At 44.5% G+C, this 26,837-nt stretch overlaps 1 protein-coding gene across 1 annotated transcript in view; it reads right to left on the bottom strand.

Moving 5' to 3' along the window:
• sptlc2a (serine palmitoyltransferase, long chain base subunit 2a) overlaps window positions 1-5,431 on the bottom strand; it is a 146,500-nt gene extending 141,069 nt beyond the window's left edge. Inside the window, exon 1 of the mRNA XM_072273291.1 lies at window positions 5,127-5,431. Within this exon, the coding sequence (XP_072129392.1) occupies window positions 5,127-5,261 (135 nt within the window). The 5' untranslated portion in view covers window positions 5,262-5,431. The remainder of the gene's footprint in view (window positions 1-5,126) is intronic.
• Window positions 5,432-26,837: the final 21,406 nt, after the last annotated feature.

Below are 26,837 nucleotides of genomic sequence, written 5' to 3'. Positions count from 1 at the left end.
ATGTGGGGAACACTGAGTGGTTGCATCATGGTTTGGTATGGAGACTCCAATGCACAGGATTGGAAAAAACTACAGAGGATTGTAAAGTGAGCCAGCTCCATCTGGGACACAAGCCTCCCCACCGCAGACGACATCTTCAAAGGCAGTGCCTCAAGAAAGTGGCATCCATCATTGGCGCCATTCACCATCCAGGACATGCCTTTTCTCATTACTTCCTTAGGGAGGAGGTACAAGAGCTTGAAGACCAACACTCAACATTTTAGGAACAGCTTCTTCCCCTCCACCACTGGGTTTCTAAATGGTTTGAGGCAATGTTCATATTTTGCTCTTTTTGCCCTGTACTTTTTACACATTTCTAATTGTAATTTACATACAGTTTGAGGTTCTGTATGGTTTCTTCCTACATTCTCCGAGTGAACTGAATCGTTTGAGGTTCTGTATGGTTTCTTCCTACATTCTCCGAGTGAACTGAATCATTATTAGTCACTCCTGGGTGGAACTTTACAATTACAAGCTCAATGCAACAGAATTCAGAACAAGCTTAACAATTGATTGTCCCAAAGTCTGAATAGGAATATGCAGAGGGATATACAACCAAAAAAATAAATACTTCACACCTAAAGCAGGATGGTTTGCAGAGATCTGCGTGTCACCTGGAAACCTTCCCAATGCCTTGTGGGATTTTCCATTTGTGGCAGCATGTCACTCAAAAAAGTTTGGGATTTCAGGTTTTTCAGATTAGGGGTGCTCAACCTGTACATGCATTGCTGCCATGGGGGTGGGTGGGGCAAGCTACCTTCCCTATTGAGGCTCCTCATACTTTTATATTCACACAGTTCTGTTATCACATATCAGTTTCATCGCTAAGAAACCTTGCTCTATATATATATATTTTTTTAAATCACAAACATTTGAGTCAATGGCGGGTAGGGGGAAGAAAGGGGCTTAGGGGCCAGAGTTTCAGATTTGCAATAGTTATTTTTCCACAGATTTTTAAAAAGGCATTTTAATAGCTGTATCTTACTAATGCAAACTACAAGTACTAAAAGCTATATATTACATTGTTTAATAAAATATCCTTAATCAATAGAAGCAATCACTGTCAGTCTCCCATCTCCCCCTCGTACCCCATCCGTTATTTATTTTTATACACACATTCTTTCTCTCACTCTCCTTTTTCTCCCTCTGACTATACCCCTTGCCCATCCTCTGGGTTCCCCCCCCACCCATCTTTCTCCCCGGGCCTCCTGTCCCATGATCCTCTCATATCCCCTTTGCCAATCACCTGTCTAGCTCTTGGCTCCATCCCTCCCCCTCCTGTCTTCTCCTATCATTTTGGATCTCCCTCTCCCACTTTCAAATCTCTTACTAACTCTTCAGTTAGTCCTGACGAAGGGTCTCGGCCTGAAACGTCGACTGTATCTCTTCCTAGAGATGCTGCCTGGCCTGCTGCGTTCACCAGCAACTTTGATGTGTGTTGCTTGAACTTCCAGCATCTGCAGAATTCCTGTTGTTTACTTGTCAGTCTCTAATGGTCACCCATGGTGAAACTAGCAGCCTGTGGTCTTGAGGTAATGGTGTCTGATTACTGCAGCAAGGTTACCTGTAAACAGTGCACCTCCCCCGAACACACACACACTTAGTTTTCTTTCCCCACTTATTAGTTTCCAAAGATACTCAAATGAATCTCTAGTGCCCAATGGAAATTCTGTTACGACCAGTTCAGTTTAAGCAAAATAAGCAATTCAAAAGTTCTCTAATCCCAGATTTGGGAGCAGCTTCTTTCCAACTGTGATAAGACTGCTGAACGGATCCTGACCCAGATCTGGGCCGTAACCTCCAAATATCCAGACCTGCCTCTCGGTTTTTTTGCACTACCTTACTTTCCATTTTTCTATTTTCTATTTATGATTTATAATTTAAATTTTTAATATTTACTATTGATTTGTAATCCAGGGAGCAGGAAGTGCAGAATCAAATATCGCTGTGATGATTGTACGTTCTAGTATCAATTGCTTGGCGACAATAAAGTATAAAGGAAAGTAATCCAATCTGTGTTGCGGAAACACCTATTAAAGCAGAACTGCCTATATTTCTACCAAGTCAAACTTCAGTCTCTAACACTCTAGAGAAAACAATTTTTACCCAGCGTCTTATTTCTGATGCCCTCGAATCCAGGTAAAATCTTGGTGAGCATTTTTTGCACCTTCTCCATAGGCTACACATCCTTCCTATGATGCAGTGACCAGAAATGCACAAGATTGTCCAATTGTGGCTAACCAAAGATTTATACTACCACAACCTGATTTTATAGTCAATGCCATGACCAATGAAGGGAAGTACTACTTATTTACCACTGTGTACACTTGCGTTGCCACTTTCAGGGCACGACAGACTTTCAACCCCAGAATGCCCTGTACACCAACGATCAAGAAACCTGCAATTTTCTGCTTGCGTTCAACTCTCAAGAGCAACACCCCACCTGTCTGGATTAAGTTCCAGCTGTCATTTCAATGCCCAGCTGGTCTATACCCTCCCACAACTCCAGTGTTTGTGTTGTCTGCAAACTTATTATGCCTAACCTCCAGTATCGTGTGTTGCTCAAGATTTCCAGCACCTGCAGAATCTTGTGTCTGATTACACTTAATAAGCCCATGTTATTGAGAATCCCGACTCCACACACCAGGAGCACCAAAGCCCAGGTTAAAGGGCTCAAGAGGTGCACCACTTCACAAACCAACCAGGCCCACCTACAGTTCTAGCTCGGTTACCTCAGGGCCCAGGAATCAAGACTGGAAGTTAATAAACCTCTTGTTAGGCCGTCTCTTGGGATTGATAAGGGGTTAAAAAAAAATTGCAAACTATCAGACTAGTGGCTGGATGAAAAGCAAAGGCACAAAACAGAACAGAAGCAGGAACAAGTGGATTCATTAAAACCTGATGGTAAATACAATTGCTTTCTCAACAGTAAAGAATGTAACATACCAGGCATCAATGGACTAGAGGACTACAAAATGTCTATGGATGTTTTATTGACTTTCAAAGTCTTTTCCTCAAGACCAAGTTACAGGAAATAAACTGGGAAGGAAATTGAGGAGACAAAGGGCAACTGGGAAGCTTCTCAAACTGGCAGGAAGCAGAACCAGTAATATTCTGCAAACTCATACTGAAGCCTGACCAATGCCAGGTATCAAGATAAAAAGCTACATATCCAAGTTTGCTAATGACACCAAGATGTAAGCAATAGATTTGCCCCTCCCTTTTCTGAAGCAGGCCAACCCTCACAACACACGAAATGCTGGAGGAACTCAGCAGGCCAGGTGACATTTATACAAGAGTGGATTTTTTTGGGCCGAGACCCTTCATCAGGACTGGGAAAAAAAGATATCAGAATAAGAAGGTTGGAGGTAGGGGGTGGGGAAGGGGTGAAGTAAGGAACTGGGAAGTTGATTGGTGAAAAAGATAAGGGCAGGAGAAAGGGGAATCTAATAGGAGAAGGTAGAAGACCATGGAAGAAAGGAGAAGAGGAGTATCAGAGTGGGGTGATGGCCAAGTAAGGAGATAAAGAGAGGGAAAAAGGAATGGGGAATAGTGAAGGGAGGCAATTACTGTAAGTTTGAGAAATCAATGTTGCTTAGATTTCCAGCACCTGCAGATTTTCATGTTTTCAGGCCGACCTGCAACTCAGTGCTGAGCTGTTTGCTGAAGAGGCCACTGTGGTGCTACTGTGTAAGTAGTTCTTAGATTTAGATGCTGACAATAAAATAAGATCATCCTTACTTGCACATATAAATGGGGAAGTGATGCCATTCCCATGTTTGTTCAGTTTTTTCATTCTGGCAATGCAGTTCAATAAGTCTTAACAAGTTACCGCATGAATTTTATCAATGATACTAAAGGTCTGGAGCACCTGTGTTGCAGGGGCTGCCAATCAAACAGCTTGGCTGCTGCAAGACTGAATATTCCTGACGCTGCACTGATCTAAACGAATGGAGACGACCACATTTACTGGAGTTCGTTCTCCACCTGTACTGCTAGAGACAGTACACCTGACCTGTACGTACCTTTTATGGGCATCTAGCAGCAATGCCCACCTGCCACTGGGGGATTAAACCAAGATCATCCTCTTTAGAACCCAGTTCAGAAATATTACGAGCTAAAATTAATAGACACGAGATTCTGTAGATGCTGGAAACCTTGTGCAACACACACACAAAGTGCTGAAGGAACTGAGAAAGTCAGACAGCATCCATGGAGAGGAATAAACAGTCGATGTATCCAGATCCACAAACTCAGGATCAATATATACATAATGATAGAGTATAGAAAACACCAATGAACTAACAGAAAGGAATGCAGTGAAAAAAGACACTCTGAATACTCCCATGGACATGTTTGTACCCCTTGTGTACACAGGTGTGATGTGCAGAACTTGTTGCCAGCCAATACATTCAACCTGTCCTTGGACTCTGTGGAAGTCTCACAGAAAATTAGTGAAATACCAACTACAACAATGAATTTGATAGATATTTTGGGAGAAACAGAATGTTAGTGTAGATAATTTTATAGAAATAATTCATTATAGGATAATATTACTAGTTTAAAAAAATCTATTAGGGCAAAGTAGCACAAAATGATACTTCATTACTACAACGAATTAGAAAATCAAATGACATTCAAAAACTGCTCACCAGATGTGTATACGGTTTTTCCAGAAACTATTTCAAAAGATTCCACACCGCAGTAAAGATTTAGATCAGGTGGACAGACACCATTTTTCCAGTGAGTCTTGACAAAACTTCAATTACATAGGCGGCTTATAAAATTACTCTAGATTAGTTCAACAGTCAGCCCATGTTTTCGATACAATTTTAGCAAGAGTTAACGTTATCCCTGGTGCAGTTACATTTAAATGGAATAGTTGCCAAAGAACTTCGAGATTATAAAGTTAAGTAATATCGCAGGAAATGCTCAACGTTCCCAAACGTCTTCACTTTGCTTTTCTACGTGAGACTTCCACAATGTCCGTATTGGCCGGCAACAAGTTCCACACATCACACCCCACAAGCTTAACCATCCATAGCGCGTCCCTCAACACCTGGCCAGCCCCGGCGCCCCCGCCTTACCTGCCCATTCTGAGCAAAGCCCGGCTTGACGAAACCGTTCTTCCGGGCGCTAGCTTTGCTCTCCGAGTGCGCTTTCTCCATGAACCCGTTGACCGTGCTGTAAATGTCCCCGTTGGGCGCTAGCTTGCTCTCCATACTGCTCGCCTCGTCAGCTCTCCCCACCGGGTCCCCTGCTCGGCCACCCCTCGCCCAGCACCGTTTGCGGATCAGCTGGAACCCCTGCCCACCGACTGAAGCGTGAGTCTGAGAGAGAGAGAGAAGAGACCCAGAACAGCTGGCGGGCTGAGGAGCGAACGAGAGGGGAGGGTAGACAAACACCGGAAGGACGTCATGTCGCAACCCGCCGCCAATGGCAAGCCGCCGCGGCGTCCCACGTGCCTCTCCCGGTGACGTCGCGAAGGTGCGGCCCGGCATTCCGACGACTCCGCCCACTCGATGACGTCATTGGCCGTGACCGCGAGTAACCTCAACTCTAATATCTAATTCCGGAAGGATGCCTATTTCACCCACCTTTCGCTAGTTTTTGCTAAAAGATAAAAAATATCAAGTTTTCAGAGTGAGAGTCGTTGAACCACGTTTTCTTATTTTAGTTATACTCTCCATTGCATACAGGACATATTGTGGGAATTAAAACCTTTTAAATCCTTTACAACTTTTCTCTCTCATTCCCTGCCTGTAGCTTTTGAATGTGACACTGTTTCTGTTAATTTTCTTACTAAAGTTATTGTCTGAGCTTCTGCCTTTTCTGACAATTCAATATTTCATAATATTGAATGCCATAGTACCATAGTGGTTAATGCTCAGAGTGTCTAAGTTCGGAGTTCAATTCCAATGCAATCTGTGGGAGTTTCTGTACATCCTCCCTGTGGAACACGTAGGTTTCCTCCTGGTGCTCCAGTTTCCTCCCACAGTCCAAAGACATACTGGTTAGTAGGTTAATTGGTCATTGCAAATTGTCCCGTGATTAGGGTAGGATTAAATTAGGGATTGCTAGGTTTCGCGGGTTGAAGGGCCAGAATGGCCCATTCTGGACTGTTTCTTAATAAATTAATTAACAGGAAACCAAGTTTTCAAGTGGATCCGCAAAAAAAGTAGAGCTAATGAGAGCATTTTAAATGTTAAAGTATAATGTTATTGTAAAATATCTAAGAAATGGTGTTTAATCTCCTTTGCTTAAATATCTGCTGAATTTTGTTGTTCACTGACTCCCATTCTTTGACAAATTTTTCATAAACAGTAGCGTATTTTCATGTGTTTAAGGAACAATGTGCTGTACCTCTAAATAAATAAATCAAATCAAATTAACTGTTTCCGTGCTGTCATTCTTATATGGTTAAATAAAATTGGCTATGTAACAGAAATCAGTGATGCTGCAGATTGTAACATCGAAACAGCAGGCTGTTGTACTCCCTGTCATCCGTTGCAGGAGCAATATCTCTCCCTCACTAGTGAGACAGAGAGCCTGTCTGAGATGTTGAAGTGTTGAGACGGACTGTTATTTTTGATGGACTCTAGACCATGGTCTTTAGGGGGCTTTGCAGTTGCCTGCATGCTGGGTGATGGGGATTGATGCTTTTGCTGTGGCAAGTGGGGGGAGGGTTGATGCTTGTGTGTGCGAGGGGGAGCTCTACTGTTTTACTGAGTTTCATTCTTTTCTTCTGTTTTGTGGATGTACTTCAGATTGTAAACTATACATTTGTTGTTTAGAGTCAACATGGAGTAGGCCCTTCTGGCCCTTCGAGCCACTCTGCCCAGCAATCCCCCAGTTTAATCCTAGCCTAATCACGGGACAATTTGCAACGACCAACTAACCGGCCGACAGCGTACGCCTTTTGGAATGTGGGAGAAAACCGGAGCACCCGGAGGAATGCCGCACAGAACGTACAATCTCCTTACAGGCAGTGTCAGGAATTGAACCCGGGTCGCTAGTACTGTAAAGCGTTGTGCTCGCCACTATGCTACCATGCCGCCCTATCTCTGGTATCAAATTGAACCACTAAAATGTAAGCAAAATATGCTGGAAAAACTTCACAGCTCAGGTAGATACTCATTAGTTGTCTGTGAGAAGACCTCTTCAGAATCACAATCGCGTTTATTATCATTAACATGCGCTCAGTAGCCACTTCATTTGGACACCAGTAAAACCCTGTGTGGCCTTCTGCTGCTGGGGCTCATTCACTTCAAGATTGGACACATTGTGCATTCAGGGATGTCCTTCTGCAACCATTGTCATAACACATGGTTATCTCAGTTACCGTAACCTTCCTGTCAGCTTGAACCAGTATGGTCATTCTTCTCTGACCTCTCTCATTAACAAGACACTTTTACTCAGAAAATTGCCACTCACTGTTTCTGCACCATTCACGTAAACTCTAGAGACTGTTGTGCGTGAAATACCCAAAATCTGAAATACCCAAATCACCCTGTCTGGCACCAACAATTACTCTATGGTCAAAGTCACTTGAATCACATTTCTTCCCCATTCTGGTGTTTGGTCTGAACAACAACTCAAACTCTTGACCACGTCTGTATGCTTTTATGCATTGAGTTGCTGCCACATGATTGGCTGATTTGATATTTACATTAACGAGCAGGTGTACCTACTAAAGTGCCCACTGAGAATATGTCATGAAATTTGCTGCTTTACAGAAGCAGTACAGTGCAATAAATAAAATATATTATCAATTATAATAAGAAGAATATGTAAAGAATTAAGTTAGCAGCGCAAAAAGCTAGCGAGGTAGAATTCATGGGTTCATCGTCCATACAGAAATGTGAAGGTGGAGTTGAAGAAGTTGTTCCTAAAATGTTGAGTGCGTGTCTTCAGGCTCCTGTACCTCCTCTCTGATGGCAGCAATGAGAAGAGGGCGTGTCCTGGGGAGTGGTCCTTTGGAGCATTGCCTGTTGAAGATGGCCTTGATACACAAACCAAAAGCCATGGATGAACCAGGGGATTCACAGACAGCTGAGGGTTGGATCTGTGGCATTCAAGACCGGTGATCCAGAACTATCCAAGAAGTCCAAGTATAACCTAAGGAAGGTTATTTTAAGAGTGAAGAAACGATTCCTGTTGAAGTTAGAGACAGAACTGGATGCACGTCAGCTCTGGCAGAGTTTTCAGGACATTACTTCTTCTGAGGTGAAACCTATTGTCATGAATGGCTGTGGTGCTGCACTCCCAGCTGGACTCAATGACCTTTATGCATGCTTTGAAAGGGATTGAATGCTCCCAATGGCATGAACCTGAAATAGCCTCTGACAACCAAGTGCATTCCCTGGCCTTTGCTTTTGGCTCAGGTACAAAGCCCGGCAGAACCATTTCTCCCGACAGGAGAAGGGGCAAAGGCAGGATACTGGCACCTTGAAACCAGTCACTTTGGGTAGAAGGGGCTTATCAGCTGGTTGGCAGCTCATCTAGCAGAAGGAAAACTCTGATCGCAAACCTCCTCAGCCTTGCATGGGACTCATGGGCTTCAGATCCAAACCCCGAGGGGAAAATCCAGACCAGGTGTCCATAAAACAGTCTCACGTTGAGTTCAACACTGACTGGTGATACCTGCACTGTTGCTGGTGCCAAACTGTATCAGTCTTTGCCCTTACTTTGGGTTCATCAGATGCATGGGGAGCGGGAGTTTCCTGCATGGGCAACAGCTTGCTCTCCTTATTGTACTGCCCTAGCTTGCATATTTAGACAGCTAGAATGCATCATCCATGTTTGACTGTGACTGACGGAGGCTTCACGGAAAGGGAGAATAAAACTACACCTGTTCAAATCCTTGTATTACCTGGTGACCTTGTGACCTCTGTCTCAGAGGCCAACATCAGAACTTCATTCAAGAGAGTGAACCCTCACAAGGCCTCAGGCCCTGTGATGGTGTACCTGGTGGGAGCTGAGAACCTGTGCCAACCAACAGGTGGGAGTGTTCGAGGACATCTTCAATCTCTCACTGCAGCATTTGGAGGTTTTTACCTGCTTCAGAATGGCAACAATCATACCAGTGCCCAAGAAGAGCAGGGTGAACTGCCTCAATGACTATCACCCAGTGGCACTCACATCTACTGTGATGAAGAGCTTTGAGAGATTGGTCATGGTTAGAATTAACTCCTATCTAAGCAAGGGCCTGGACCCACTGCAATTTGCCTATCACCACAACAGGTCGACAGTAGACGCAATCTCACTGGCTCTCCACTCGGCTTTGAAACACTTGAACAGTATAAGTACCTATGTCAGGCTGCTGTTTATTGATTACAACTCAGTGTTCAACATCATCATACCCTCAGTGTTAATCAACAAGCGCCACAACCTGGGCCTCTGTCCCTCCCTTGCATCTGGATCCCGAACTTCCTCACCGTGATGCCACAGTCAGTGCAGACTGGAAATACCATCTCCCCCTCATTGACAATCAACACTGGTGCAAGTCGATGATGCATCCCATTGCTCTACCCTCTCTCTAAACCCATGGCTGTGTGGCTAGGCACAACTTAAACACCGTCTATAAATTTGCTGATGTCAGAACTATTGTTGGCAGTGAGATCGATCAGCTGGTTGACTGGTACCACAACAACAACCTTATACTCAACATCAGTAAGACCAAGGATTTGATTATGGACGTCAGGAAGGGGAGGTTGAGGGAACACGCATCAGTCCTCATCAAGTGATTAGCAATGGAATGGGAGAGTGGTTTCACACCATCTCTGAAGATCTATCCTGGGCCCAACATATTGATGCTATTACGGAGAAGGCATGACAGTGGCTAAGTTTCATTAGGAGTTTGAAGAGTTTGAGTATGTCACCAAAGACACTCACAAATTTCTAACTGGTTGCACAGGACCTGGTATGAAGGGGCCAGTGAACGAGACCTGGTATGGAGGGGCCAGTGCACAGGACCTGGTATGGAGGGGCTGCTGCACAGGACCTGGTATGGAGGGACCACTGCATAGGACCTGGTATGGAGGGGCCACTGCACAGGACCTGGTATGGAGGGACCACTGCATAGGACCTGGTATGGAGGGGCCACTGCACAGGACCTGGTATGGAGGGACCACTGCATAGGACCTGGTATGGAGGGGCCACTGCACAGGACCTGGTATGGAGGGACCACTGCATGGGACCTGGTATGGAGGGGCCGCTGCACAGGACCTGGTATGGAGGGACCACTGCATGGGACCTGGTATGGAGGGGCCGCTGCACAGGACCTGGTATGGAGGGACCACTGCATGGGACCTGGTATGGAGGGGCCAGTGCACAGGACCTGGTATGGAGGGGCCAGTGCACAGGACCTGGTATGGAGGGGCCAGTGCACAGGACCTGGTATGGAGGGGCCAGTGCACAGGACCTGGTATGGAGGGGCCACTGCACGGGATCTGGTATGGAGGAGCCACTGCACAGGACTGGAAAAAGCTGCAGGAAGTTGCAAACTCAGACATCTCCATCGTGGGTACTGGCCTCTGCAGCATCAAGGATGTCCTCGAGAGGTAATGCCTCAAAAAGGCGGCAGTCATCAAGGACGCCCATCACCCAGGACATTCCCTCTTCTCATTGCTACCATCAAGAACGAGGTCTGAAGATACACACTCAGCATTCTAGGAACAGCTTCTTCCCTTCTGCCATCAGATTCAGGAATGAACAATGAACCTATGTACACTACCTCACTATGATTTGCTCACTTTTTGCACGACTTATCTAATTTATTTGTATATATATATATATAGTTCTCTCTCTGTCTATCTATATATATATATATGCCATACTAGATCTAGTTAGAGGTAATGAACCGGGTCAGATCACAGATCTCTCAGTGGGTGAGCATCTGGGGGACAGTGACCACCGCTTCCTGGCCTTTATTATTATCATGGAAAAGGATAGAATCAAAGAGGACAGGAAAATTTTTAATTGGGGAAAGGCAAATTATGAGGCTATAAGGCTAGAACTTGCGGGTATGAATTGGGATGATGTTTTTGCAGGGAAATGTACTATGGACATGTGGTCGATGTTTAGAGATCTCTTGCGGGATGTAAGGGATAAATTTGTCTCAATGAGGAAGATAAAGAATGGTAGGGTGAAGGAACCATGGGTGACAAGTGAGGTGGAAAATCTAGTCAGGTGGGAGAAGGCAGCATACATGAGGTTTAGGAAGCAAGGATCAGATGGGTCTATTGAAGAATATAGGGTAGCAAGAAAGGAGCTTAAGAAGGGGCTGAGAAGAGCAAGAAGGTGGCATGAGGAGGCCTTGGCGAGTAGGGTAAAGGAAAACCCCAAAAAGGATGACAAGAGTGAAGGTAGGACTGATTAGAGATAAAGGTGGGAAGATGTGCTTGAAGGTTGTGGAAGTGAGCGAGCTCCTCAATGAATATTTCTCTTCGGTATTCACCAATGAGAGGGATCTTGATGACGTGAGGACAATATGAGTGAGGTTGATGTTCTGGAGCATGCTGATATTAAGGGAGAAGAGGTGTTGGAGTTGTTAAAATACATTAGGATGGATAAGTCCCCGGGGCCTGACGGAATATTCCCCAGGCTGCTCCACGAGGCGAGGGAAGAAATTGCTGAGCCTCTGGCTAGGATCTTTATGTCCTCATTGTCCACGGGAATGGTATTGGAGGATTGGAGGGAGGCAAATGTTGTCCCTTTGTTCAAAAAAGGTAGTAGGGGTAGTCCGGGTAATTATAGACCAGTGAGCCTTACATCTGTGGTAGGAAAGCTGTTGGAAAAGATTCTTAGAGATAGGATCTCTGGGCACTTAGAGAATCATGGTCTGATTAGGGACAGTCAGCATGGATTTGTGAAGGGCAGATTGTGTCTAACAAGCCTGATAGAGTTCTTTGAGGAGGTGACCAGGCATATAGATGAGGGTAGTGCAGTGGATGTGATCTACATGGATTTTAGTAAGGCATTTGACAAGGTTCCACACGGTAGGCTTATTCAGAAAGTCAGAAAGCATGGGATCCAGGGAAGTTTGGCCAGGTGGATTCAGAATTGGCTTGCCTGCAGAAGGCAGAGGGTCATGGTGGAGGGAGTACATTCGGATTGGAGGGTTGTGACTAGTGGTGTTCCACAAGGATCGGTTCCAGGACCTCTACTTTTCATGATTTTTATTAACGATCTGGATGCTGGGGTAGAAGGGTGGGTTGGCAAGTTTGCAGACGACTCAAAGGTTGGTGGTGTTGTAGATAGTGTAGAGGATTGTCGAAGATTGCAGAGAGACTTTGATAGGTTGCAGAAGTGGGCTGAAAAGTGACAGATGGAGTTCAGCCCGGAGAAGTGTGAGGTGGTACATTTTGGAAGGACAAACTCCAAGACAGAATAGAAAGTAAATGGCAGGATACTTGGTAGTGTGGAGGAGCAGAGGGATCTCGGGGTACATGTCTACAGATCCCTGAAAGTTGCTTCACAGGTAGATAGGGTAGTTAAGGAAGCTTATGGGGTGTTAGCTTTCATAAGTCGAGGATAGAGTTTAAGAGTCGCGATATAATGTTGCAGCTCTATAAAACTCTGGTTAAGCCACACTTGGAGTACTGTGTCCAGTTCTGGTCGCCTCACTATAGGAAGGATCTTGAAGCATTGGAAATGGTACAGAGGAGATTTACCAGGATGCTGCCTGGTTTAGAGAGTATGCATTATGATCAGAGATTAAGGGAGCTAGGGCTTTACTCTTTGGAGAGAAGGAGAATGAGAGGAGACATGATAGAGGTATACAAGATATTAGGAGGAATATATAGAGTGGATAGCCTGCGCCTCTTCCCCAGGGCACCACTGCTCAATACAAGAGGACGTGGCTTTAAGGTAAGGGGTGGGAAGTTCAAGGGGGATATTAGAGGAAGGTTTTTTACTCAGAGAGTGGTTGGTGAATGGAATGCACTGCCTGAGTCAGTGGTGGAGGCAGATACACTAGTGAAATTTAAGAGACTACTAGACAGGTATATGGAGGAATTTAAAGTGGGTGGTTATATGGGAGGCAAGCTTTGAGGGTCGACACAACAATATGGGCTGAAGGGCCTGTACCGTGCTGTACTATTCTATGTTCTACATGTTCTATGTTCTATATATATATATATATATATATATATTTCTTATTGTAATTTATAGTTTTGTGTTGTGTATTGCAATGTACTGCTGCTGCAAAACAACAAATATCATGGCATAGCAACACACACAAAACGTTGGGGGAACTCAGCAGGCCAGACAACATCTGTGGAGAAGAATCTAGCTGACGCTTCGTCCTGAAACGTTGACTGTTTACTCTTCTCTATAGACGCTGCCTGGCCTGCTGAGTTCCTCCAGCATTTTGTGTGTGTTGCTTGGATTTCGAGCATCTGTAGATTTCCTCTTGTTCATGAATATCATGGCATATGCCAGTTAAATCAAACGTGATCCTGATTCTGAGCACTGAGCTGTTATCAACAAACAAATGCCTGACGTCGTTATTGCTGTTGTTCAGATGAGATTACCTACGTTTTGGATTTTATTCACTTTTGTTTCTGGTGTGAAACACCCACAGTTGTATAAGATGCAAACATTATTTGCTATGTGACTTTAACCCACACCCCAAAGATGTTTTTCAATTTAATCTTCAATTCTGCAAAATCTCTCCATCATTATTTGTTTAAATGTCAAATGTTGCCATCAGTAACTGTACCTGTCCTGTAACTGGCTTACAATGAGATCTTATTTCAGAAAGAGGCATTCTGATACTACCTTCTCATGTGTGTCGTCTGTTCTTCCCCCGTAATAGTCTTCATCTCCCCCCCACTCTGATTTTTCCTGTTTTCATTCTCCATTCCCTCTTTCACTCTGACTCTCTTTTTCTGGGCTTTGACTTCTACTTTTGTCCTTCTCCATCTGTCAGTCTCTGACCCTTCTCTCATTCCCTGCTGTTGTTTCTTCTCTCTCTCTTTCTCCTCTCCCTGTGATTGCATCCCTTATTTATTTAACGAGATACAGCACAGAATCAGAGCCATGCTGCCCAGATTTAATCTTAGCTATCCATGGGACTGTGGGAGGAAACTGGGAGAATGTACAAACTCCTTATAGGCAGCGGCAGGAATTGAACCCGGGTCGCTCACACCATAAAGCATTGTGCTAACCATTATGCTACAACGTTGTCCTTTTCTTTCCATCTCCCAACCACTTGTCTACTGTCACTTCTTCACTGCCATTTCTACCTCCCCTTCCCTTTACCTCTAGGTTGATAGGTTCTCAATTGGTGAGTATGTTGTGGGGAGAAGGCAGGAAAATGGGGTCGAGAGAGAAAATAAATCAGCCGTGATTGAATGGTGGGGCAGACTAGATGGCCCGAATGGCCTAATTCTGCTCCTATGTCTTATGGTCTTATTAAGTAGCAATTTTGTTCACATAGTAGCTGATAACAATCTGTGATTATTTGTTTTGAAAGCAGATTCAGTCATGACTTTCAACAAGGTATAAGCAAGGAAAGGAGGGCTGAGTTCAAGCAGGTTTCTTTGCTTTGTTTATAACATATTAGAAATTACTTGGAATTACAAAGTAGAGAGACTTCCTTGCATAGATGCAGGGAAAAATATGATGAGTTCCTTCCTGCAGTAACACCAGTTTACAGAGTATTATGTTTTCCATGTTTACTTTTCTGTATTCCGAACAATGGCTGCGAATTCACTATGCATTATTTGTATGGATATATGATACCAGTAAGCCATCTCCTGTATGTTCGAGCGTAGCTGCATCAACTGTACAGGAGGGTGAAATGGATACTCCTCAACTTTAATCTGCATGAAAAGCCAGTTCAGTTTATCCACAGGAATTTCAGCAAAACGGCTCTAAAGTAATCACCAATGCTGGAAATTCAAAATAAAGTTCGGATGAGAGGTCCCAGACCTGAAAAATTAACTATTTCTCTTTGCACAGTTTCTGCCTCATCTGCTGAATTGTTCCTTTCTCGGTCTGTTGGTGCATGGGGTGGCATTTTTGCCATTTCCAGAGTGCTTGACTTTTTTTTTTAACGAGGTAGAGTTGCCAGCTCAGTGCTCAACCCAACACAGCTGGAAAGCATGCAAGGGGAAGCCAGATTTGAACCCAGGACCATTCGCCTCAAAGTCTGATGCCAACGCTACTACACCACCGGCTGGCATATCCACTGGATATTTTTTTCTCTCTCGGAAGAATATCATTTGATTTGATTGGAGAGACAGAAGACTGCAATGCTGGAATCTGGAGCAAAACGAAAACGAGCTGCTGGAGGAACTCAGTCGTTCAGGCAGCATCTGGTATTAGTATTGGCTTATTATTGTCACGTGCACTAAGATACAGTGAAAATCTTGTACTACGGATCAAAAATCATTGTGCACTGGTGTAGAACTAGGCAAAGCAATAACAATGCAAAGTGAAGTGTAAAATCTACGGAAAGTGTAGTGCAGGTAAACAACAGAGTGCAAGATGAGGTAGATGGTGAGGTCAAGAGTCTATCTTATCATACAGGTCAAGAGTCTATCTTTGGATGCCATGGGAGGGAATGCCCCTATTGCATGAAGTGCTTCGTGCAGATGAATGGCTCCAAGGAGGAAGGTCCAGTACTCCTGAGAGAGAGCCCGTTGGTTTGAGATGGACTTTGAGTGAAGTTCGGAATGTGGTGTGTGCTTTCACGCAGACTGAGGGACTGGAGCGTAAGTCAAGAGGACAACTTCAAGATGAGTTCCAACTCTAAGTGCACATTTGGTCTGGGTTAACTGTAATGGGCAATTTTACGTTTTTTTCCCTTTTCTTTTTCCTCCTAACTGTCGAATAAAGCTGAAATCTGTAAATACACTAACTTTACATTTTATGTGGTGTACGATCTGTTATTTCATGCCAACCGGCGATTGTGCATGGGCAGTATTTACACAGCATTAGCTCAAATCGAAGTTTCTTTAATCAGAACATCATGATGTTCCTGTTTGGCTGAACCTCAAATCATATTGACCCTAGACGTGTATCGTTTACGGAAGACGGCTTTCTCACTGCTGCGTCCCGTGGCTGTTAGCAGAGCCGGCTAACGGGCCAAGTTCTCAGACGGGCCCAGTGAGGGGGGTTGCATATTTTATGAAGTACCTCGGCCCAAAACGTCAACTGTTTATTCTTTTCCATAGATACTGCCTGACCTGCTGAGTTCCTCCAGCATTTTGTGTGTGCTACTTGGATTTCCAGCAACTGCTGAATCTCTGTGTTCCTATTTAATTATCTTCATGTTCCCATCAGCTTCCCCTCAGATTCTAACAATCACCTAAAAATAGGGGCACTTTACAGTGGCAGATTAACCTCCTAATCTGTGTAATTTTGGGAGGAACTCCATACAGAACAGGCAGATTTTGCAAATGCTACCTAGACTTTACTTTATACTTTATTGTCGCCAAACAATTGATACTAGAACGTACGATCATCACAGCGAAATTTGATTCTGCGCTTCCCGCTCCCTGGATTACAAATCGATAGTAAATATTAAAAATTTAAATTATAAATCATAAATAGAAAATAGAAAAATGGAAAGTAAGGTAGTGCAAAAAAACCGAGAGGCAGGTCTGGATATTTGGAGGGTACAGCCCAGATCCGGGTCAGGATCTGTTCAGCAGTCTTATCACAGTTGGAAAGAAGCTGTTCCCAAATCTGGCCGTACGAGTCTTCAAGCTCCTGAGCCTTCTCCCGGAGGGAAGAGGGACGAAAAGTGTGTTGGCTGGGTGGGTCGTGTCCTTGATTATTCTGGCAGCACTGTTCCAACAGTGTGCGGTATAAAGTGAGTCCAAGGATGGAAGATTGGTTTGTGTGATGTGCTGTGCCGTGTTCACGATCTTCTGCAGCTTCTTTCGGTCTTGGACAGGACAACTTCCATACCAGGTTGTGATGCACCCTAGAAGAATGCTTTCTGCGGTGCATCTATAAAAATTAGTGAGTGTTTTAGGGGTCAGGCCAAATTTCTTTAGCTTTTTCAGGAAGCAAAGGCGCTGGTGGGCCTTCTTGGCAGTGGACTCTGCTTGGTTGGACCAAGTCAGGTCATTTGTGATATTGACCCCGGGGAACTTAAAGGTTTTGACCTGTTCCACTTGTGCACCACTGATGTAAATTGGGTCGTGTGGTCCGCTACTCCTCCTGATGTCAACAACCAACCAGGACAGGACCAGGATCAGGTTTAATATCACTGACATATGTCGTGAATTTTGTTTTTGTTTTGTGGAAGCAGTACGTTGCAATACACAATAATTAAAAAAAAATGTAAGCTAAGAAATATATGAAAATAGACAGCAAATTAGTGAAGCAGTGTTCGTGTCCAGGACAACACCTGAGGTCAGGACTGAATCTGGCTTTCTGGCAGTGTGAGGCAGCAGCTCTGCTGTCATGGGAAGAGAGCAACAGGTGCACAGAAGAAAAAATACGAAGGCTTACACAAATCTACCTGGAAGAGCTGCAACACGATCTAATTTTGGAATGTCTGGCCCATAAAGAAGGTCATTTTGAGGACTGAAGGGACTGTACTGTGCTGTAGTGTTCTACATTCTGTGTAACATCCAACCCATGTTATGGGAGCACACAGTAGCCCTGTGTAAATAGTATAATGAATGCACCACCCACCCAGCAAGCCTTATTTAGAACATAGAACAGTATGATGCTGCACCAGCCTGAATAATCCTAAACATTCCCTCCTACATGGCTCATAATCCTCCATTTTACTTGTGCCTAAGTAGGAGACTCTGAAATGTCCCTATGTTGTCAACCTCTATTACCATACCCGGCAGTGTTCTGGGTACCTACCTGTCTGCGGGTAAAAAACCTACTTCTGACATTCCCCCTAAATTTTCTTCCACAGCTTAAAAGGATGTCCCCTGGTATTGGCCATTGCATCCTGGGAAAAAAGTTCTGGCTGTCCACTCTGTCTTTACCTTTCATAATCTCATAAGCCTTTATCAAGTTGTCTCTCAACAAGTTGCACCAAAGAGAAAAGCACTAGTTCACTCAACCTATCCTCATAAAACGTGTTCTCCAATCCAGGAAGCATCCTGCTAAATCTCCTCTGCACCCTCTTTAAGGCTTCCATGTCCTTCCTATAATGAGGGACAATACTCCAAATGTAGTTAGAGAGTCAAAGAACAGTGTAGCACAGAAACTGGCCCTTTGGCCCATCCAGTCCATGCCTAACCATTTAAACTGGATACTCCCATTGACTGGCATAGGGACCATAGCCCTCCATACCCCTGCCATCCAATAGACCTGTGGTCTATTCAGAAGCTTATAGAGTTGCAACATTACCTCACAGTGATTGAACTCAATTCCCTGACGAATGAAGGCCAGCACACCATATGCTTTCTTAACCACCCTATCAACTTCTGCAACAACTTTGAGGGGGCTCTGGACTTGGACTGCAAGATCCCTCTGTTCCTGCACACTGTTAGGAATCCTGCTTATTAACTTTATACTGTGCTGTGAAGTAAGTACTACCTTCCAAAGTGAATTACTTCACACTTTTCCAGATTGAACTGCATCTGCCACTTCTCTACCCAGCTCTGCAAATTGTCAATGTCCTGTTGTAACCTATGACAAGCCGATACACTATCCACAACACCACCAACCTTCGTGTCATCTGCAAACTTGTGAACTGTGGTTTCCATATTAGATTCATAATTTGTCTGAGGACCCATAAACCCGAAGTGGAAAAAAGGCATTTTTGATCTCAAGGGACTGCCTAATAATGTGGAAAAAGTGACATCACCCATATTATTACATAAAAATGGAAAGGCAAAGTAATTTCCAAATGTTGAGGGATTGAAAGATGTTTGTGTTCAGATGTCCTTTACACATTTTTAATGCAGAAGTTGATGTGCAGGTACAGCAAACAATTAAGGAGTAAACAACAATGTAATCAGCAGTTTGAGAACAAAAATAAAGATATAATTATATTGGGTTCCAGGGAGACCACATTTAGAATATTGTGTACAGATCTACTTTCCCATCTGAAGAAGGCTATACCTGCAGCAGAGGCACTAACATGAATATTTACTGGGTGATTCTTGTATGAGGGGTTTGTCCTATAACATACATTAAACAGCCTTTACATAATAAGAGTCCTCCAAGAGGACCACAACTTTGTCATAGGGTTTGGAGGCTTGCATGCTCAATGACCCGGACAGCTGTATTGGCTGGAGTCAGGGCTTTATGCTTTGGCTCTTGGTAGGGTCACCCATGTCAAACAGGTCAAAGGGTAGAGGCCAGACTAAGAAAGGGCCACTGATCCTCCAGGTTCAGGAGTTCAGCTCAGGACCAACAGCCTTGACTCATAAAACAGAATTGTTACAGAAACAGCAATGAAGAACCCTTCTATACCTGTGTGCAACAGTATGGACAGACAGAGATAGAGGACCTTCATTGCTATTCTAAAAGCCAGTGGTGTAAAGGACAGTAAGTAAGCATGTGGTAGAGTCTAGAAGAATGGGAAGGGACCTCACTGAAAGGTATAAAATTCATTTTGGTTGTTGGCAGCATAGATTGGATGAATTTTCACCTGGATCGGGTGTCAAGAATCAGGGGTTAAGATTCTAAATCAATGATCAGAATCGGGTTTATTATTGCTGACATATGTCATGAAATTTGTTCTGTTGTGGCAGCAGTACAGTGCAGGACATTAAAAATTACTATAAGTTACAGTAAGAAATATTTTAAAAATAAGTAATGCAAAAAGAGCAAAATGGTGAGGTAGTTTTCGTGGGTTCGTGGACCGTTCAGAAATCTGATGGTAGAGGGGAAGAAGCTGTTCTGAAACTGTTTAGTGTGTGTCTCATGCTCCTGTACCTCGTCCCTGATGGTAGTAATGAGGAGAAGTGATGTGCTGGATGGTGAGGGCCTTAATGATGAACGCTGTCTTCTTGAGGTACCGCCTCGTAAAGGTGGACTTAATGGTGGGGAGGGTTGTACCCGTGCTAGAGTTGGCTGAGCTTACAGCCCTCTGCGGTTTTTGCTGATCCTGCTCCATGCCCATGCTATTCAGGACAGAGGTGAGAAGAAATTTCTTCACCCTATGAATCTGCCCACTGTGGCCTTCCAGGCTTAGGGCAGGATGTTGGAACTGAGGTATAGGATTAGCTGTGACCTTACTGGTGCAAACATGAAGAAGGCACACCAGCGGCTATACTTTATTAGGAGTCTGAGGAGATTTGGTAGGTCACCAAAGACTCCAGCAAATTTCTACAGATGAACCGGGGAGAGCATTCTGACTGGTTGCATCACCTCCTGCTATGGCGGTTCCAATGCGCAGGAACGCATGAAGCTGTAGAGGGCTGCAGACTCAGACACCTCCATCTAGGGCACAAGCATCCCTGCTTCTGAGGGCATCTTCAAAAGGCAATGCCTCTAGAATGGAGCATCCATCATTAAGTCCCCTCATCACCCGAGACATGCCCTCTCCTCATCACTACCATCAGGGAGGAGGTACAGGAGCCTGATGACCCACACTCAATGTCTATGGAAAACTTCTTCCCCTCTGCTATCAGAATTTCAGAGCACTATCTTGCTCGTCCTCTTTTGTACTTTTTAAAATTGTAACTGATAGTAGTTTGATATGTCTTGCAATGCACTGCTGCCACAAAGGAACAAAATTCATGACATATGTAAGCCTGGTTCTGATTCCCAAGTAGAGAATTCCAAAGGTTTACAGTGAAGTAGTTTCTCCATCTTTCAGTCCTGAGTGGCCAACCCCTTAAAGTCCCTCGTTGTTGACTCTCCAAGCTGAGGAAGCTCTCCATATCTCTTCAAAATGGACCTTTACACCCATCTGAAAGAGTAGCAGGGCCACTATCTGCCATCTTCTCTCAAAAGCAGAGCCTCACTCTCCCCATGAGATTCAGCTGAGCTCACTTTGCAGGCTTGAACCCACATCCTTCTGATTCAGAGCCAGCTAACCACAGTGAGACACACTCAGAGGGGCTAAATAAATATAACAAAACCTGCCCCCTTAGCCAGGTTTGGGTGTGGACAATAGATTTTTTTTTCCCCTTCAGGAAGTTTAACAAAACCCTGGCCGATTAGGGGCGGCAAGGCAGTGAGGCGATTGGCATAACGCTGTTACAGTGTCTGAGACCCGGGTTTAATTCTACTGCTGTCTGTAAGGAGTTTGTACGCTCTCCCTGTGACCACATGGGCTTTCTCTGGGTGCTCCGGTTTCCTCCCACATTTCAAAGACGTATGGTTGGGTTACCAGGTTAATTGGTCACATAGATGGATTTGGACACATCGGCTCATTGGCTAGAAGGGCCTGTTACCGTGTGGCATCAAAGTTCAAAGTTGAAAGTTTACAGTAAATTTATTGTCAAAGTACATATATGTCACCATATACAACCCTGAGATTCATTTTCTTGCGGGCATACTCAATATATCGAAGACCATAAGAGAATCAGTGAAGGGTCGTTCCAACAGGGCAGACAACCAGTGTGCAAGAGACCACAAACTGAGCAAACACAAAAAGAAAGAATAAAAATAATAATGACACTAAATAAGCAATAAATATTGAGTAAATGAGAAGAAGGTGGAAGTGAGTCCATAGGTTTTGGGAACATTTCAACGATGGGGCAAGTGAAGTTGAGTGAAGTAATTCCCTTTTGTTTCAAGAGCCTGATGGTTGAAGGGTGATAACTGTTCCTGAACATAACGGTGTGAGTCCTGAGACTCCTGTACCTTCTTCCTGATGAAAGCAGTGAGAAGAGAGCATGACATGGGTGGTGGAGGTCCCTGATGATGGATACTGCTTTCCTGTGACAATACTCTGTGTAAATGTGGACGATGGCAGGGATGGTTTTACCCATGATGGACGGGGCCGTATCCACTACTTTATGTGTGATTTTCCGTTCAAGGAAATTGGTGTTTCCATACCAGGCTGTGATGCAGATAGTCAATGTACTCTCCACCACACATCTATAGTAGTGTGTCAAAGTTTTAGATGTCAAACCAAATATTTGCAAACTCCTGAGGAAGCAGAGGCATTGCTATGCTTTCTTTGTAATTGCTCATGTTCTGGTCCCAGGACAGGTCTTCTGAAAGGATACCAAGGAATTTAAAGTTGTTGACCCTCTCCGCCTCTGATCCCCCGATGAGGACTGGCTCCTGGACCTCTGGTTTCCTCCTCCTGAAGTCAATAATCTGCTCCTTGGTCTTGCTGACATTGAGTGAGAGGTTGTTGTTGTAACACCACTCAGCTAGATTTCCAATCTCCCTCCTATATGTTGATCCATCACCACCTTTCATTTGGCTAATGACAGCGTTGGCATCAGCTAACTTAAATATGGCACTGGAGCTGTGCTCAACCACACAGTCATAAGTGTAAAATGAGTAGAGCAGAGAGCTAAGCACACAGCCCTGTGGTGCACCTGTGCTTATGGAGATCATGTGAAGATACTGTTGTCAATCCGAACTGACTGGGTCTGCAAGTGAGGAAATTGAGGACTTAGAGGTATTGAGGCCAAGGTCTTGAAGCTCATTGATTAGTTTGAGGGGATGATAGTATTGAATGCTGATAAATATGCATCTTCACTGTCCAGGTGCTCCGGGGTCTAATTAATTTATCTCTAAATAGATAAAGCTAAAAATTATTCTGGGTTTTAAATGATAATAGGGTCTGATGGTCATTTTAACTGGCAATATCTGTTCTGTTATAAACACAACAGATTCTGCACATGCTGGAAATCCTGATGAAGGGCCTTGCCCCAAAATGTCAACTCTTTGTTCCTTTCACAGACATGAGAAAATCTGTAGATGCTGGAAATCCAAGCAACACACACACAAAGTGCTGGAGGAACTCAGCAGGCCAGGCAGCATCTATTGAAAAGTGTAAACAGTTGGCGTTTCGGGGCAAGTCCCTTCATCAGGACTGAAATAAAAATTAGAAGTCATAATAAGAAAGTGGGGAGGAGGGAAGAAATACAAGGTGGTGGGTGATCGGTGGGGGGGGTGAAGTAAGGAGCTGGGATATGATTGGTGAAAGAGATAAAGGGCTGGGGAGGGGGATTCTGATAGGAAAAGGTAGAAGATCATGGAAGGAAAGGAAGGAGGAGGACCACCAGGGAGAGGTGATAGGTGCTAAAGGAGATGAGGTGAGAGAGGGATACGGGAATGGGGAATGGAGAAGGTGGGGGGGGGGAACAATAGTTGGAGGTTTGAGAAATCGAATTTCACGCCATCAGGTCAGAGGCTACCCAGATGGAATACAAGATGTTGCTCCTCCAACCTGAGCGAGGCCTCATTGCGGCAGTAGTGGAGGCCACGGACTGATGTTGGAATGGAAATGGGAAGTAGAATTGAAATGGGTGGCCACCGGGAGATCCCTCTTCCATGGATGCTGCCCGACCTGCTGAGTTCCACCAGCACCTTTTGTGTGTTACTTGACATCGTTTTCTTTCCCCCACATTTTTAAAGCTCGGTACAAACTCTTAATCCGTGATGGATAAGAATGGTGTACTCCAGGGGTAAAGCCACTAAGCCAGCCCGGGTTGGCCATGAACCTTTGTCTTTTGAATCCTTTAAAAGGAACCTGGAGCTGTTGCCAAGCCAGCTCAGCCTGCGATTAACGGTGACCCATCTCCATCTGCTGGTCACCCGGTGCAGGGACAGTGTTCGTACTCTTCCCTGAACCATTCCCACACTTGTGGTGTCAGCCTTGTAATTTGTCCCTCTCCAATGTTACTACCTCCTTTCTATAATATTTATAAAATATAATTTGCATCATTGTGGATCTGAATTGATTGCAGCACTTCCAGTATGGCCAAGTTTAAGATTTCTTTCACTATTTTCAGTTTTACTTTCTCTAGTAATAAACATTATTGCTGGTATTTGATATTTTCATGTTTTTTTCAATCTACGTTATGACTTTGAGTGATTTTGTATTTATATGCCCATATCTCTCTTCGCTTCCATCTTACCGAGATCATTGTTTCCATGGCAATTTGTGCTCGGCCGTTCCAAATGATATCGTATATGTTAACTAGGGGGCCATGCGCAATCCTGGTTTGATGGAGACAGCCATGAGAAGCACGGAGGAACACCTGGAGAAACTTCTGAAATGCCTGCTTTGCTGCCGCAGCTACTGTGCGATCGAGAATCTCTGGAGGGGAAGGTCCCAAATCCTCAGCATTGCCTGTTGCCGGGGCCGGGGTCGAAGTGCACAGCAGAGATGGTGCTTGGTGCTCGGTGTCGAAGAGCTGGTCGGAGGCTCGGAGTTTTGGGATGGACTCGGAGTTAGACTGTGGTCGGATGCTTCCAGTATGCTGCATCGGCAAGTTTGCGGTGCTGAAGGTTCACCGTCTGCGTGAGATGATGGGACTTTCGAGAGACTTTGAGACTTTTACCGTGCCGTGGTCTGTTCTTATCAAATTATGGTATTGCTTTGCACTGTTGTAACTATATGTTATAATTATGTGGTTTTTGTCAGTTTTTCAGTCGGTTTGTCATGTGTTTCTGTGAAATCATTCTGGAGAAACATTGTATCACTTCTTAATGCATGCATAGCTAACAATAAAAGAGGACTGCGTGTCCTCATAATCTAATCTAAAATTCATATTGCACGTAGAACAGTACAACACAGAAACAGGCCCTTCGGCCCACAGTGTCTGGACTGACCATAACTCAAATGAGTCCCACCTGACTGCACATGATCCCTGTCTTCCTCATTCCCTGCATGCCCATGTGCCTGTTTAAATGCCCTTTGAATACGATTACTGTGTCTGTTTTCATCCTTGCCCCCTGGCAGTGTATACCAGACACTTACCATTCTCTGTGTAAAGAAGCATCCTTGCGGGAAGGTTTGCTAGTGCTGCTCTGGGGGGTTTAAACTAGATTTGCAGGGGGAGGGGAACCAGAGTGTTAGAGCAGATAGTGAGGTGGAGCAGGATAAAGGTCATGCGAGAACTACAAGTATAACTGCAAAGACTGCAAGTATATCTCTAACATATAAAGAGGCTTTGAGGAAAGAGAAGCAGAACAAATGGTGTAAAGACAGTAAGGTAGAAAGGCTAAAGTGCGTGTACTTCAATGCAAGAAGCATCAGAAACAAAGGTGATGAACTGAGAGCTTGGATACATACATGGAATTTGATGTAGTGGCCATTACAGAGACTTGGCTGGCACCAGGGCAGGAATGGATTCTCAATATTCCTGGATTTCAGTGCTTTAAAAGGGTTAGAGAGGGGGGAAAAGGGGAGGAGGGTGGCATTACTGGTCAGAGATACTATTACAGCCACAGAAAGGGTAGGTAATGTAGCAGAATCCTCTTTTGAGTCAATATGGGTGGAAGTCAAGAACGGGAAGGGAGCAGTTACTCTATTGGGTGTATTCTATAGGCCCCCTGGTAGCAGCAGAGATACAGAGGAGCAGATTGGGAGGCAGGTTTTGGAAAGGTACAAAAATAACAGGGTTGTGATCATGGGTGACTTTAACTTCCCTAATATTGACTGGCACCTGATTAGTTCCAATGGTTTAGACGGGGCAGAGTTTGTTAAGTGTGTCCAGGACGGATTCCTATCACAGTATGTGGACAGGCCGACTAGGGGGAATGCCACACTCGATCTAGTATTCGGTAACGAACCGGGTCAGGTCACAGATCTCTCAGTGGGTGAGCATCTGGGGGACAGTGACCACCGCTCCCAGGCCTTTAACATTATCATGGAAAAGGATAGAATCAGAGAGGACAGGAAAATTTTTAATTGGGGAAGGGCAAATTATGAAGCTATAAGTCCAGAACTTGCGGGTGTGAATTGGGATGATGTTTTTGCAGGGAAATGTACTATGGACATGTGGTCGATGTTTAAGGATCTCTTGCAGGATGTTAGGGATAAATTTGTCCCGGTGAGGAAGATAAAGAATGGTAGGGTGAAGGAACCATGGGTAACAAGTGAGGTGGAGAATATAGTCAGGTGGAAGAAGGCAGCATACATGAGGTTTAGGAAGCAAGGATCAGATGGGTCAATTGAGGAATATAGGGTAGCAAGAAAAGAGTTTAAGAAGGGGCTGAGGAGAGCAAAAAGGGGGCATGAGAAGGCCTTGATGAGTAGGGTAAAGGAAAACCTCAAGGCATTCTTTAATTATGGGAAGAACAAAAGGATGACAGGAGTGAAGGTAGGACCGATTAGAGATAAAGGTAGGAAGATGTGCCTGGAGGAGGTGGAAGTGAGGGAGGTCCTCAATGAATACTTCTCTTGGGTATTCACCAATGAGAGGGAACTTGATGATGGTGAGGACAATACGAGTGAGGTTGATGTTCTGGAGCATGTTGATATTAAGGGAGAGGAGGTGTTGGAGATGTTAAAATACATTAGGACGGATAAGTCCCCGGGGCCTGACGGAATATACCCCAGGCTGCTCCACGAGGTGAGGGAAGAGATTGCTGAGCCTCTGGCTAGGACCTTTATGTCCTTGTTGTCCACGGGAATGGTATCGGAGGACTGGCGGGAGGTGAATGTTGTCCTCTTGTTCAAAAAGGGTAGTGGGGATAGTTCGGGTAATTATAGACCAGTGAGCCTTACGTCTGTGGTGGGAAAGCTGTTGGAAAAGATTCTTGGAGATAGGATCTATGGGCATTTAGAGAATCATGGTCTGATCAGGGACAGTCAGCATGGCTTTATGAAGGGCAGATCATGTCTAACAAGCCTGATAGAATTCTTTGAGGAGGTGACCAGGCATATAGATGAGGGTAGTGCAGTGGATGTGATCTACATGGATTTTATTAAAGCATTTGACAAG

Source organism: Mobula birostris, chromosome 1 (assembly GCF_030028105.1).
Source record: "Mobula birostris isolate sMobBir1 chromosome 1, sMobBir1.hap1, whole genome shotgun sequence".
NCBI classification, from domain to species: domain Eukaryota; kingdom Metazoa; phylum Chordata; class Chondrichthyes; order Myliobatiformes; family Myliobatidae; genus Mobula; species Mobula birostris.
Note: the sequence above shows the minus strand (reverse complement) of the source record. Positions and strands in the feature narration are given on the sequence as shown.